Source organism: Tamandua tetradactyla, chromosome 10 (genome assembly GCF_023851605.1).
Source record: "Tamandua tetradactyla isolate mTamTet1 chromosome 10, mTamTet1.pri, whole genome shotgun sequence".
In the NCBI taxonomy this organism is placed as follows: Eukaryota; Metazoa; Chordata; class Mammalia; order Pilosa; family Myrmecophagidae; genus Tamandua; species Tamandua tetradactyla.
In genome coordinates, this window is record NC_135336.1 from 52078221 (window position 1) to 52092243 (window position 14023).

General features: G+C 35.6%; 1 protein-coding gene across 2 annotated transcripts in view; it reads right to left on the minus strand.

The window, feature by feature from the left end:
- The window catches only part of CRYBG3 (crystallin beta-gamma domain containing 3), a 130981-nt gene that overhangs the window by 64374 nt on the left and 52584 nt on the right, over positions 1 to 14023 (minus strand). For both annotated transcript variants that reach the window (XM_077118641.1, XM_077118642.1), the window contains 3 exons: positions 2433 to 8592; positions 1084 to 1128; positions 728 to 843 (listed from right to left, as the gene is read on the minus strand). In XM_077118641.1, the coding sequence (XP_076974756.1) occupies positions 728 to 843; positions 1084 to 1128; positions 2433 to 8592 (6321 nt within the window). The remainder of the gene's footprint in view (positions 1 to 727; positions 844 to 1083; positions 1129 to 2432; positions 8593 to 14023) is intronic.

The following is a 14023-nucleotide window of genomic DNA, read 5'->3' on the forward strand; positions in this document are numbered from 1 at the left end:
CTATGCATGTATTTATAAATATATGCACTTTGTGTTACATAAACAATGCTATGCATTTATATTAAAAACCATAGGTTCACAACTCCAAATTATACTTTTGTCCTAGTTTTCCTGTCTCTGAATAATGTATCGCAAGTGGCTCATTTTATTTTATGAAGATAACACTATACCATGCCTCTAATAATATGAATACTGATAATCTAAAAACTGGACAAAGAAATTTTAGCTCCAGCCTGTCAGCAGATCAGGGTCCATAAAAACAAATGAAGTTTTCTCTTATTTTTAGACCACAAAAAAGCATCCTTCACTCTCTGAGTACATCAGCTATAAAAATGACTACATCACATGGCCTTCACATTCCTTAGTGTCCCATAATTTTTATTCAACTGAAGCCTTCAACTTGACTTTATACTAGGTTAGCAAAATTAAATCATGGAAAAACATCTCTGTTGCCAAAGCCAAACTAATAGTGCAGTTACAGAACAGAACTGATTTCATATATTAGGTCTTGTTACTTAATACTGGCTCTAAGCACTAAAAAACAGCCTATATTTTCTCCCATAGTAAATAAAGAGAACAATTAAGTTATAAAACACCAATAATGCTTCGAAACATTATATCAAAAACCAAAAGAAAAGTGATGTGACTTTAATGTTTTAAAAAAGAATAAACAGTAAGATGACACAATTTCAGAAAATATGCTATGAAATTTTAAGAGATTTCTTACCAGCCCCTTACAACTTTTACTAGTACTCCATTTGGAAAGGACCATGACGTAGCATCAGAGATATTATGGTAGATCTCCTGTTTATGTTTATTTCCATGGAGATCATAGAGGACCATCTGCAATAAAAAAATGAGTAAGCGCAAAAATTTTAAGAACACATTTAAAATCCCAAAATGTTCTAGAAAATAGAAATAGAAATATCAAAAACAGAAAAAGACAATGTTGCCCTACATGCTAAATTCTTGAACAAAATGATGGTTTTCTAAGTCAATTAAAATTACTGATCTTAAACTCCCAAGTCTAAAAGTAACTGTTTTCACGTTTTATCTAAGTCTACCTGAGATACTTTTGCTTACCTTTCCGGGTCTTGGGTTACACTTCAGAGTTTGTCTGTCAACACTCTGAAATTATAAAAGTAGAAGTAAACCTTAGGAGGCATCAGCGGAAAGCTACCGTTCACCTTCTTAGCAGTCACAAATCTAATTTATCACACATTTACTTAGTGATCATTATGTACAAGGTGCTTCCCCAGATGCTACAAGGGGCAGATACGTAAAGGGAAATCTAAAGGAAAATAATGCATTGCCCCTGCCCTCAAGAAGGTTATAGTTTATAAGGGGGGGGGGGGGAGATAATCACACTCACATAACTCTTTAAAGCAAAGGACTAGGGTAAAACCACAGGTAAAATACAAACAAATTCACAGGCTATGGCGACTCAAAAGAAACGATGCCAAAATAGACATTGGGTGATGGCACAGAAGAGGCTTGTCTGATAAAGTGGTATTGAGGGAACCTTGAAAAACAGGATTTCAATAAGTGAAAAAAATGGGGCAGGGTGGGGTTGAGGCAGTAGAGAAGAAAATTCCAGGAACAGAAGCATCTTGAGAAAAAGTACAGTGGCAGGAAACAAACACTGCATGTGTAGCCACACGTTAGGGAGAGATGGGTGTCAAAATAGAACTTAGGGAGACTTAGAAGATAGAACAAAGAGCTTCCACTTGAATGGGGAGCCATTAAAGGAATGTTTCTTTAAATCCTGTCATTTCTTTTAAAATGACTTTGCTTTTCAAGGTATTGGTTGACATTCAAGTATTACTATTGGTTTCTATATCTATAGATATAAACCTTCAGAGTCTGAGAGAAGGTTCCATGATCTTGAGAATACAAGAAAGGCAAATCCTACATGCAATGCATTTTCAGTGTTAGACATTTAAACATTTCTAAATCAAAGAAAAATGTAACTGAATTTCAAAACCTTTTCCAGCTATGTTTCCAGATCTTTTTCTTTGAATCAGACTCTGTTGCACTGCTTTGTATAAAGTACAACAGGAGTAGTTACTGAGAGGCTACTGTCAAGCAAATACTTAAAAATTTTACCCAAGACTCATAAGCTAAATACAAAGTGACACTTTTCCTTGAGAAATTCAGAATGTTTAAGTTGAAAATTAAATATCAGCAAAGGGTGGGCAATAAGTTGTTTCTCTGCTAAGCCTTTTAAATTCTGACCAATCAATTTTGTTTTCTCAGTGTAATATTCCAGCTAAAATATGAGCTATAATACACTTCAACCAAGGAATAAAGTAACCTATTTTTTTAAACAAACTTTACACAACAACCTCAAAACACTAATTTTCTTGATAAGCTTTTAAATCATTTTATGATCCAAAGCTCTACTTCACTGGTTAATAAGCAAAATAATTTACCTCTGTGAATGGGCTTAATCTGGTAGAGGTGTCTTGAGCATGGAAACACTTTGAAACTGGTTCCTGAAAAATCCCACCAAATCTGGGTCCTTTTTCTGTGGAATGGGTTTTGGAGGTCTGCAAATACTGATGATATGCACTCTTTAAAGAAGAATGTAGCTTAGAAGTAAGGTCAGATTTTTGTAGAAAAGAGGCCTTTTCTGGCCACAGACCAATTTGCAGATTGGAGGTAGTAGGTTCGTTTGACATTACATATGAATTCTTAGACATTCCAGTCCTTTCCTGGTCATCATCAGGATAAGACGTGATCGAAGGATCTGGCAGCTGGAAGGAAATGTGTTCCCTCGTTCGAGCTCTCAGATACTCTGTATGCAATGATTCTTCCTCTTCATCCTCTTCCCCTACCTCCTGCCCATCATCTTCATCAAAATTCATCTTTAAGCGTTCGGATACTGACTGCAGAAGTGATAAAACAGAGGAAGGCTGGTTTGTACTCTCTCTGGATTTTGTGGAGCCATGGTGGCCAGGTGAGACCTCACTGGATAGGATGTCCTCCTGAGAACTGTCATCCTCATAGATGGGAGACAGAGCTAAGGGATAAATTTTGTATCTTTTGGCCTCCACGGATAAGAACATTTCTGAACTATCACTATCAAATGTCTCACCTAATTTGTTATCCTTTTCAAAATGATGGACAAGGTCAGTTCTACTCTCAGACCTTTCACAGGCTACAACAGGCGGGATGTCAGTGGACATATCCGGAAACAAGAGAGACCGTGTCGTTCTCACTTCTGCAGAAGCATACTTGTCCTCCTCTTGAAGGGGCTCCTCGTATAATATAGTAAAGGAAGAATTTTCTTTTCCCTCCTGAGAGACAAAAGCTAAGTTAGATTGTTCTTTTTCACTGCTATAATCCAGATCTCTCTTTTTGTTATATACTGCAGTAACAGACATTTTTTTGTCCAGTCTTACCACAGTATCCTCAGGTTGAAAATCTGGCAATGCTAAGGCTGGGTAGCCTTCATAATCCTTACTTAATGTAGGTGATTCATAGTCCCTGAAATATGATGCAGTTCTGTCACATGCTATCAAGCCTTCTTTTATTTCAGTGGGATCTTCCTGCGTTTCTTCCTCAGTCCCTTCAGCATACTCTTGGAGCGCTTTGTCAGCCTCAGATACGGGCGGCATGGACTCTGATTTTGTAATAATCGATTCCAGACCTGTTCCATATGTCTTCTCAATGTTTAATATAGTGGATAATCCTTCTTGTTTCCCAGTATTCCTGTCTGAATCATCTGGGGTTGTTCCCTCCACTTCCACCCTGGAGGGTACGGACGCGACTGCTCCAATAGTCTCTTGGGCATTGCTCTTGCATGCTTTTTCCATTTTTAAGAAAGCAGGGGCCACCTTCTTGTGTGCTTCTTTCACCTCTAACGCAAAAGGCATCATTTGAGTGTTCCTAACAACCCCTTCAGTATCCTTTGGGGAAGTATTTTCTATTTCCAACATACGTCCCTCAGTCTTTCCAGTAACCCCTTCAGCATCTTTTCGGTAGGTATTTTCCACTTCTTTGCTAACAGGTGTTACCTGTGTTTTGCCAATATCCCCTTCAGCAGCACCTGAGTACATATTTTCCATTTTTAACATAACAGATGTCATTTCAGTGTTTTCAGCAATCCCCTCACCATCTTTTTGGTAGAACAATCCCATTTCTGTGCTAACAGGTGTCACCTCTGTTTTGCCAATATTCCCTTCAGCATCCATTTGGCAAATATTTTCCATTTCTAATGTAAAAGGTGTCACCTCGGTATTGCCAGTATCCCCTTCAGCATCCTTTTGCCAAATATTTCCCACTTCTAATGTAACACCTATAACTTCAGTCTTTCCAGTAATCTCAGCATCTTTTTGGTGGATATTTTTCACTTCTGATGTATCAGGTGTCAACTGAGTCTTGTCAAACTTCCCTTCAGTATCCCTAATTTTACAAACTTTTTCAATTTCTAAAGTGGCAGGGAATTCCTCAGTTTTTTTAATATGTTTCTCAGGATTTATTTGGCACACTTCTCCCATTTTAAAAATATCAGCTCTTGGCTCAGTTTTTGTAATATTCAATTCAGCATCTTTTTTATGTGTTATTCCCATTTCTAACATAGCAGGAACAGCTTCAAATTTAGTAATATTCAATTCCGCATCCTTTTTGTTTGTTTTCCCCATTTCCAACGTGGAGGGTACAAGCTCAATTTTTCCTATATTTACTTCAGTATCCTTTTTGTGTACTTTTCCTACTTCTGCCATTGCAAGGGGTGTGCTTTTACTACCATGTCCTGGCAAACTTTTTTCTGCTATACAAACAAGACTATCAGACAAGCTGCTTTTGGATGTGCCAGGTACATGGATGTCATCATTCACAAATGGAGGCCATTTAAAGTTTAATACAAGAGTTTTGGTATCCTCTGTCCCAGTTTTGTGATTATCCACACACTCTACATCCATTTTCTCTTTATAGTCCTCTTTGAGAAGTAAGTGCGTTTTTACCCCATCATCTAACCCTTTATGGGGCATGTCTTCAGCTAATAAAACAGTATCTGATTCCTGCAAATTTATACTTTCAGACTGCCCAGCTCCATTTCCAGAAAATGGAGATTTTTGGTAGAGAACGATTTCTCTTCCCTTAATTGACTCTGTGTCACTAAGTGAGTTACTTACAGAGAAGAATCTACTTAATACTTTATTTTCACTGATTTCATGTGTGCTTTGATTTACTGCCAGCTCTGATGCCAAGAATTCCCTAACTACATCACGTGGCTTAACACTATCCCTGTTCAGAATTTTTGAAGTGGTAGCCTGAAGCTCAGAATCCAAGGTATCCTGAGTATCTTCAAAATTATCAAATAACAAATTTTCCTGGGCTGAATAAATAATCTCATTGACTAATTCCCTAGCTCGAACTTCTAACAAACAAGACTCATTCATTCTATCAGAATCAAAAAGGAGACTCTTCTCACCAACTGCAGGTGAAGCACAGGACTTTGCTTCCCCTTTGACTTCTGACATATTTTCCACATTCTGTTCTTCCAAATGATCCGTCAGTGGGATCCCTGTTAGTGTCACTTCTTCGGAAGGGTTTTTCTCAGGGATGTCTTCTTTCAGGGTCCCTGGATTCATTCTATCATCTATGGCTCTATGCCCCTGGTGGGTACCAACTGTGTGTCTGGATTTTAGTTCTTCCCTGATAGAGTTAAAAATTTCATCAATCAATGTGCCAGCCTTTGTAAGTAAACCACTTTTGGGGTCCAAAAGTTGGTCATGTGCTTTTCTCCTTGCTTCTATATGCTCAACAGATGCTTCAGAACACTGCTGGCTTGAGCTGTTAACTGACACTAGAGCTTCAGCAACTGCTCCAGCCTCTGCTTCCAAGGGATTAAATTGAGCAGCAGTTGGGATATCAAGAGATTCCTTCCCAACATGAACCCCAAAATGTTCCTGAGGTGGGGTCACATCTACCCCTGTCGGGATAAGTGTTTCAAATTTCAAATAAGAGCTATTAGAGGACAGGAGGTTCGTTAAGGAGGCCCCATCCTGTGCAAGGTCTACAGCAACTTTCACAGAATCAAAATTATCTTTGGGATTATGTGAACTTGTAGCCATGCTAACTTCTTCAGAGTTATGAGAGGAAGCAGACATGCTATCAGTTCCACCATTTAGAAAATGGGCATTCTCTTTCTTTTTGTGAGATGAGGCAATCTCTTCTGGCCTCAACACAGAAGGAATATTAGGAGAGCTTGAATCCTCAGGTAAAAAAGCAATTTTTTCCAAACTGACATCAGAACTTACTAAAGGTGGATTTAATTTTGGACTGTCCGTTTCTTGGAATGTGGGGAAGGCATGATTTAAACTGAGTTCTGCCATTTCTGAGAGATCAGATGCTTTTTTGGGCCTAATAATATCTGAAGGTTGATGAATTATCCTAGGGTTGGCTTCACAGTTCTGTGCCATTTGCCTAGTGACTTTTTCATCATGAACAGGAGATAAAATCCCAGATGAATTACTTTTGAGAAGAGCAGGAAGATCACCTAATGCTTTTACCTCCTTTTTCTGTGTAACATAATATTCAGAGGCAGAAGTAGAAGTTTTAACTTGGCAATCCTCTTTAAAGTCAAAACCTGAACATTTTTCTTTAGTCTCTGTATCATCTGTGGACTGAAGATTTTTGTCCTGTTCAGCCTCTAGACCAGCTAATTCTGATAAAATAGGCTCTACTGGTACAGCTGTAATTTTGGATGTAGAAGAAACAGAAGTCTTGGAGGAGGCTAGACTTTTAATTCTTCCAAAATGTGACTCAACAGGACCACCGTCCTGACCATCAACTTCAGATTTTGACAATATTTTAGCAATGTTGTGAGTTTTGGTTTCCAAGGAAAGAGAATACGACTTCTCTACAGTGTTCTTATTTGCTTTAGTATTTGAAGGGGCTAACTCTGTTTTATTAGGGTCCTGAGATGACACTGAACTGTGGTCCTTAGAGAGGCTTCCAGACTCACAGCCCAGTGGGTTCATCCCTGTTATCTGGGTATCACTTGCTTCAAGATCTAGTGAATCTTGGCATTCTTCACTATTAGGAAGAGCTTCCTTAGAATCAAGAATTGCAGGTGCATACACAAGGAAAAGGGAAGGAGAAGAACTCTTGCTTTTTGCTGCCTCAACACAATTTGTCACATTTTCTTCTTGACATTTATTAGATTGACAGGAAAAATCAGCAATGCTGGCAACCCCAGCTTCAATGAGGACAGAAGAACCCTCATTTTTTAAAGTAGGAATATCCAACTTGCTAATTATGCCAACTTCAGAATCAAAGATAGGAGATAAAGGATTGAAATTTGTTTTTTTATAGTCAATGGTAAGAGATTTTTTAGCATCCAGTGGTACTCTGGCTTGTTGAGGACTCTCAGAGTCAAGAGGAGATTCTGATATGCCTCTTTTATTAACTTCAAAATCTACTTCAGATGCTATTTCATTTTCTAAGCATGCTACAACTCCCAATTCCTTAACACATTTTATAAAGGCAGAGTCCTTTTGATTTATTCTAATAGTGTGAGGAGTTTTGTCACACAGCCTAAAATCAAGCTTTTTGGTTTCTGTTACAAACAATTGGTCAGTGCCTTTGGATAATGGGTCAATTCTATTTTTTGGAGCCTGACTGGAAGCTATGGGTTCACCAACTGAGGCCCTTTCTGTTTCTTGCCTGATTTCTGTAGCAGTTTCTTGTGGGTCCATGGCAGCTGACCTACTTCCTTCATTTACAAGTTCTGTGTCTGTCACAGCATGTCTCTGAAGAGCCATGGTGCTGGAGTGATTGACAACCAACTGTGAAGTGTTATCTATGGGTTGGTTGCCATAACAGTTACTCTCCAGCAAATGCAGATCTTGATGTGTAATAGATTTATTTGGACTTGGAAAACCTGTACTTTCCTGTTTGGTAGTGTCACTGCCATCAGTTTTATCACAAGAGAAGTCAGAACTGGCAGGGTTCTGAGGCTCAAGATACTTTCCTCTTTGCACCACTGTTCTCGCACTCTTTTCTTTTATCGTATTTTCTGTTGTCGCTTTCCTCTGAAAATCTGGACTGCCAAGAACTCTGTTATGACTTCCTCTAAACAATGATGAACATCCCAAATTTCTGTCAGTCTGAGATACTGATGCACAACCTAAATGGTGCTCTGAGACAGATTTCCTGACATTCGAGTTGGGGTCAATCACAGAAGAAGAAGCTGACCTACTTCCCTCAGGTTCCCCAGGGACATTTCTATTTAAAACAGCCTTAGAAGAAGCATTATTTTGCAGTTCCGGGTTGTTTGTCAGATCTCTTTCTGTGTTGAGATTTTTTTTGCTAAAATCAGAGTCTCTTAGGGGGACTCTGAGCAACTGTCCTTTTGTGGATATTTCTGCACCAGCTGATGACAATGATGGAGCTATCCCAGACTCAGCCTCACTTCCAACATCAATATGTGTGCTTGTATTGGAGTCAGAAGTTTCATTTTCTCTGTCCAAAGGATTCACAGTTTCTAACGTGCTCTGTTTCTTTAAATATTTCTTAATTTGTCTGGAGCCTCGATACGTTGCATATGTGACTGAAGGCCTCTCTTGTTGACCATCAATTTGTCTGTAAAAAGAATCAGCATGAAAGTATCAGGAAATATAATTAATACCACTTAATAGTAACCCCAGAAATTGTGGTGACGTATTATTTTCAAATACATTTCTCTTAAGATGTACTAATTTGGGAAGGAAATCCTAGAATCATTTAAACCTATCTTCATTCAAAAAAAAGAAAATGACTTAACTAGTAGAAAGTCAGTGAATGTCGAGACAGCATGAAGAATGTTTGAGTTTCCCTTGCATTACTTAGAACTACTTTTTTCTCTTACATGGTTACACACGTATCTCTCACTGTGGTTAATGGAGAGAAGCTGGGCTGATGAGTATGAGGCTTGGGTGCTAATTTCAATCTCAGAGGTGCATTTGACACAAAGGAGCCACAATGCCTTTATGCCTCATATTGATCCTTAAGCTTAAAGACCATCACTATGGTTTCTCCAACATATATCATGGCATCATCATGAGCTTCTGCTAGATGTGAATTTGAGAGCAACTCTGAGCAAGTAAGTTGGAAAAGTTTCAAAGAAAACACCTGGCAAGATGTCTGGAACAGAGTACACACTCAGTGCATATATGCTGACTCATATTGACAACAGCCTTAAAATTCCTGTCATTTTAAGTCCCTCAAACATTTAATTAGTGTAGTATTTATAGAATACCTAGGTAAAAGCAGAAATCAAAAATGAGTCCTACAAAAAGTAAAGCATAAGCTCAAACATAAAGTTCCTGATGCTCTCAAAATCTAACTTTCCTTGTAGAATCTACCTTAAGCCATTCTCACGTCATGCCATGCTGCCTCGTAACCCTTCATGTATGTTATCCCTCTCCTATAATTTTAGCCCCCAAGAGAAATTCTAATGTTCTCCAAGACTCAGCTCACAAATTACCTCCATCACAAACCCATTTCAGGACCCCTCCACTACTAAGACAGGCAATTAGCCTCTAGTCTGAGGCTGCAAAGGCCCTTGACTACATTATTTATCACATTAAATTATAAAACTTTGTGCACTTATTTTTTCCACTAGCTTGATGGCTACTTGAGGGAAGGCACTGTCTAAATTGTCTTGAATTTTTGAGTGCCCACCACAAAATTTGCAAATTGTGTATGTTTAATAACTTTTTGTGAATCAATGACTAAGTAAATTAATGACACTAAATGCTAGGTAATCTATTTCAAATTATCTTAATTCTGATAGGTGATATAATAGTGTTTTAAATTCTGAACTCTAATTACATTTTAGTGTTCTGACAACAAAAATGTATGGTAGAAGAATTTGACATGCTCTTCTTAGTTTTTTCAGATTAACCTTGTCATTGACCAAAATATTATTAGAGAATCAATATGAATATTAATCCATGAATAGTAACAGTATTCCAACATCCAAAATAATACATATTCTCCAAAACCTTAAAGCAATATTAAGAAAGCTAAATTTTCCTAAATGATAAAATATGTCCTTTAACATGTAAAAACTTCCTCAACCATACCCCTTACATACATCTTAAATCTTAGCTGAAATAATTCATTTTAACCTATATAACTGCTAATCTCTAAAATCCTAGCAGCACACCAGTATTATAAAAAAATTGCATTAATTATATTCATTTATTTTTAATACCGATTATAAAGTAGCTGAGTGAGATATTTAGAGAAGGCTTTTTTGCCTTCCAAAAGTGGTTTTGAGTGCTGCCTGAATTTTAGGCTAGATTAAAGAGTGTTACAGAAAAAAGTCAAAAGGTGGAAAAAGCACCTATGAAAACATGGAAGAAGAGAAAAATATATATAGGTAAACGTTATTGGTGAAATCCCACATCAAAATACATGAGTTATTAAGAAAATGCAAGACCTTTTTAGAACAATGCTTATATCTGAATAAATGATGAGAGGATTTTTTATTTTTGTTTTTCTTATAAAGCTTTAATATTTTAAACCTAAAACATACATTCAACAGGTTGCAGTTTTCCCCAAAATATCACCAAAACAATTCTAAAGAAATGAATAAGCAAAGAAATGCACATGATGTCCACAACAATGAGAAACAAGATAAGGCAGAATTTTATTCAAGTATAGTAAACTAAGGTCATCTTACCACCATCTCTGTGCTAATCAGGCCCTAGGGCTTTTTATCCTCTATCAATGCAACAAAGCAACTTTTCATCAAGAAGGACTTCTCAACCACAGAGAAAAGTCTACTAAATTTCAGTACACTGTAATATGCCTTTTAGTAGTTTGGGGGGACAAAAGTCACTGTTACCACGTTTTTTCAAGCTTGTGGATATTTTCAAGTAAAATAAAATGGTTTATATGAAATTAAAAGATACGATTTTTTCAGCATATTCAACTAATACTATGATTAAATAATAGATAAAGTTGACATAGTTTAAATTTCTAACTAGATAAATCTCCCACAGTATCTGAGTAAAAATATTATATGCCTGCAAGTAAACATATGCATCCTTAGACTAAAACAATTATATGGTCATGTTTAAAGCATTAAACATTACAGATGTAAGCTTAGTTTGATGTATTATAATTAGTCCCTTTCAGCTACTGATGAGCTAACCTCCCACTTTTTAAAAGGTTATATTTCATGCCAATATAGTCTATTTTCTACATTATTGCTTGATTGCAAATTGAGTCACCATAATTGAATAGCATTAAGAACATAACACTGTCCTTTATTTTTTAACCTTTTCTCTAACTAATAAAAGAAAACAAAAAAATGTCAAATATATAACTTTAAAAATAAAATTAAAACATTTAATTTTACAAACTGGTTAGAGAAAAAATATTAATTTCATATTATATATATATATGCATATATATATGTGTGTATGTATATATATATATATATATGCATGGGACCTAGCTTTTTCTATAAAAGGTTTATGATCCAAACAATACTCAGAGAAAAGTAAGATACCTAAATATTTCAAATAATTGAGAAAATAGACATGTATATAGAAAATCTGAAAAGGTTTTCTGCATTTTAGCCAAAGACATAACTACCCATCATATGCAGGTAATACATATGACTGTACTCTATTCTGGAGAAATCTGATTTAACTCATACTAAAAAAGTCAACCAAAGACATGTGACATTCTTCAAAGATAATTCTATAAATAGCAGCCTAAAAAGAATAACTTTTTATAGCAAAAGTATCTAATTCACTTTTAGGAAAATATGATCAAACTATTTAGCATTAAGATTTATTTCCTTTCAAATTATAAAATCTAGAATATTCTGTCTCACAACAGGGAAAGATTTTAACTCTTCTATGTAAAGAAAAGCCACAAAGCTGGCAAATAAAAGAAAGCACAAGAGAGATGTGACAGAACAGTTTCTCATTATGATAAATATGACCTTGTGAAAAATTTAAAAAACTATAAGATAGAACTTTTGTTGTTATCTGTTTGTTTGAAACCAGTAAAAAAGTAGCTCCCTATATAAATTACACCAGAAGCATGTGTTAATGTATGGAAAACAAGCTAAAAAATTTTTGCCAAAAAAAATTTTCTTTAAGGTTTTATGGATATTAAAAAGGAAATCTGCATAGTCAACTATACGTAAAAACAATTATACAGATTTTATTATTTTTAATTAGAAGATAAAATCATTTACTATAGCTTTTGGTGAGATTTTTCTTTTTAATTTACTTCAAATATTTGGTAAAAACTGGTCTAAATTTTGAAAATTGTCTTATTGGTCATCACAAAAATGTTTAATATCATAGTAAATGTATTTTTAATACTAAAGTGTTAAAGGGCACATGTTTTATTAACCTGTCTAAACTAAGCCATTTGCCCTTTTAAATATACACCAATTATCAAGACTTAAAAAGAAAAAAGGGGGGGACATGTGCTTACCTAAGACAATACAAGTTTTAGTTTATTTACTTTACCCTATTTAAAAAAAAAATCTGAATTTTATATGTGAAACTTAAATTTCCTAGTAATTTCAAAATTATAGGCTCTAAACTTTAAATATTTTATATTTAAAATATTCTCTTCATGAGAATTTAAAAATTTAATATATGCTTTCTTTTAGTAAACTGATATCACAGAACCAAAAACAACTTTAATACTTAAAACGCAGTTTCTTGAAATTACTAGGAAATTTCTTCTCCACATACATTATTTAAATAATACCTAAAAGCTGTTGTGTATAGTACTTAAACATAGCTGTCAAAATCAACTACTAACTGAAATGATATTCAATACTTAACCAAGTCAAAATTATTTACCGAACTGACAGTCAACAATGAACTGCTAAAACTAGCAGCTGTAATTCAAAGCCTGGTAAACTGGGATTCCGCGGCCAGAGATCTGGAGGAAGCCTGAAGCGCAGTCATGCTGGGAGTCCAATACTCTTTCCCTGTCCTCCTAAATCAAGAATCACCTTTCTTTGCTGAGGTGGGTCTGGTGAGCTGCCTTAAGCAATAATTCAATGAACATGAGGTTTTACTGATGAGGAGTGAGAGGGTCAGATGTGCTTTCATTTTCCAGTGCCCAGTACCAGAGAAATAAACTTAGCCAAACTAATCAATACCAAATTCCCATATAACAGCCTCAAAATTCCCAAACCATTTTAAATTACTTTAAAGTGAAGACTCCCAAATGTTAGCATAGGAAAAAAAAAAATTCTTGGAACAGTGAGAAGATTCCTGGACCCCACCTCCAAGAGAATCTGTTTCAGTGCAAATGACGTGGAGCCCAACCTGATACTCTGCATTTCTCACAAATTCCCAGCTGATGCCGACACAACTGCTCCAAAGACCATGTTCTGAAAGGGCACGCCTTAAATATGTCCTATTTAAGGATATACCACAACTTAATCATTTTTCTGCTGTTGGACATTTGTTTCCAATTACATGCTTCTATAAACCAAGTTTCAATATACAACTTTATACATAATTGGAAATTACAACCCCTACTCCTAGCATGTATGAGCACCAGTCTTATCAATTCTAACTCACGCAGAGCATTATCATTTCCACTATCATAAACATAGCAGGCGAAAAATATTATTTCAGTTTGCATTTCCTTGATTTTTAATAAGGAAATTTTTTTTCATTTATTTATTAGCAATGTATATTTCTTGCTATTTGAATATTTTTCATATTAATTGCTTTTTTCTACTGATGAGTTGGCGTCTAAATTGTTTATCAGTTAAAGCATTTTCTCTGTCCTATTTTTTGCATATAATTTTCTTACTTGCCAATTTAACTGATCTCTGCTTACGTTGTTTGACAAAAGGGAGTCTGAAAATTGAGAGTAATTGAATCTATTGATCTCTTTCCTGATACCTCCCATTTCTATTAGGCTGAGAAAATTCATTTCTCACAGAAATAAAATAATTCATACAGATGTCCTTTAGATTATGTATGTTTTTTACATGTATTTGTCACTCCATCTTAATTTATTTTATTATAAA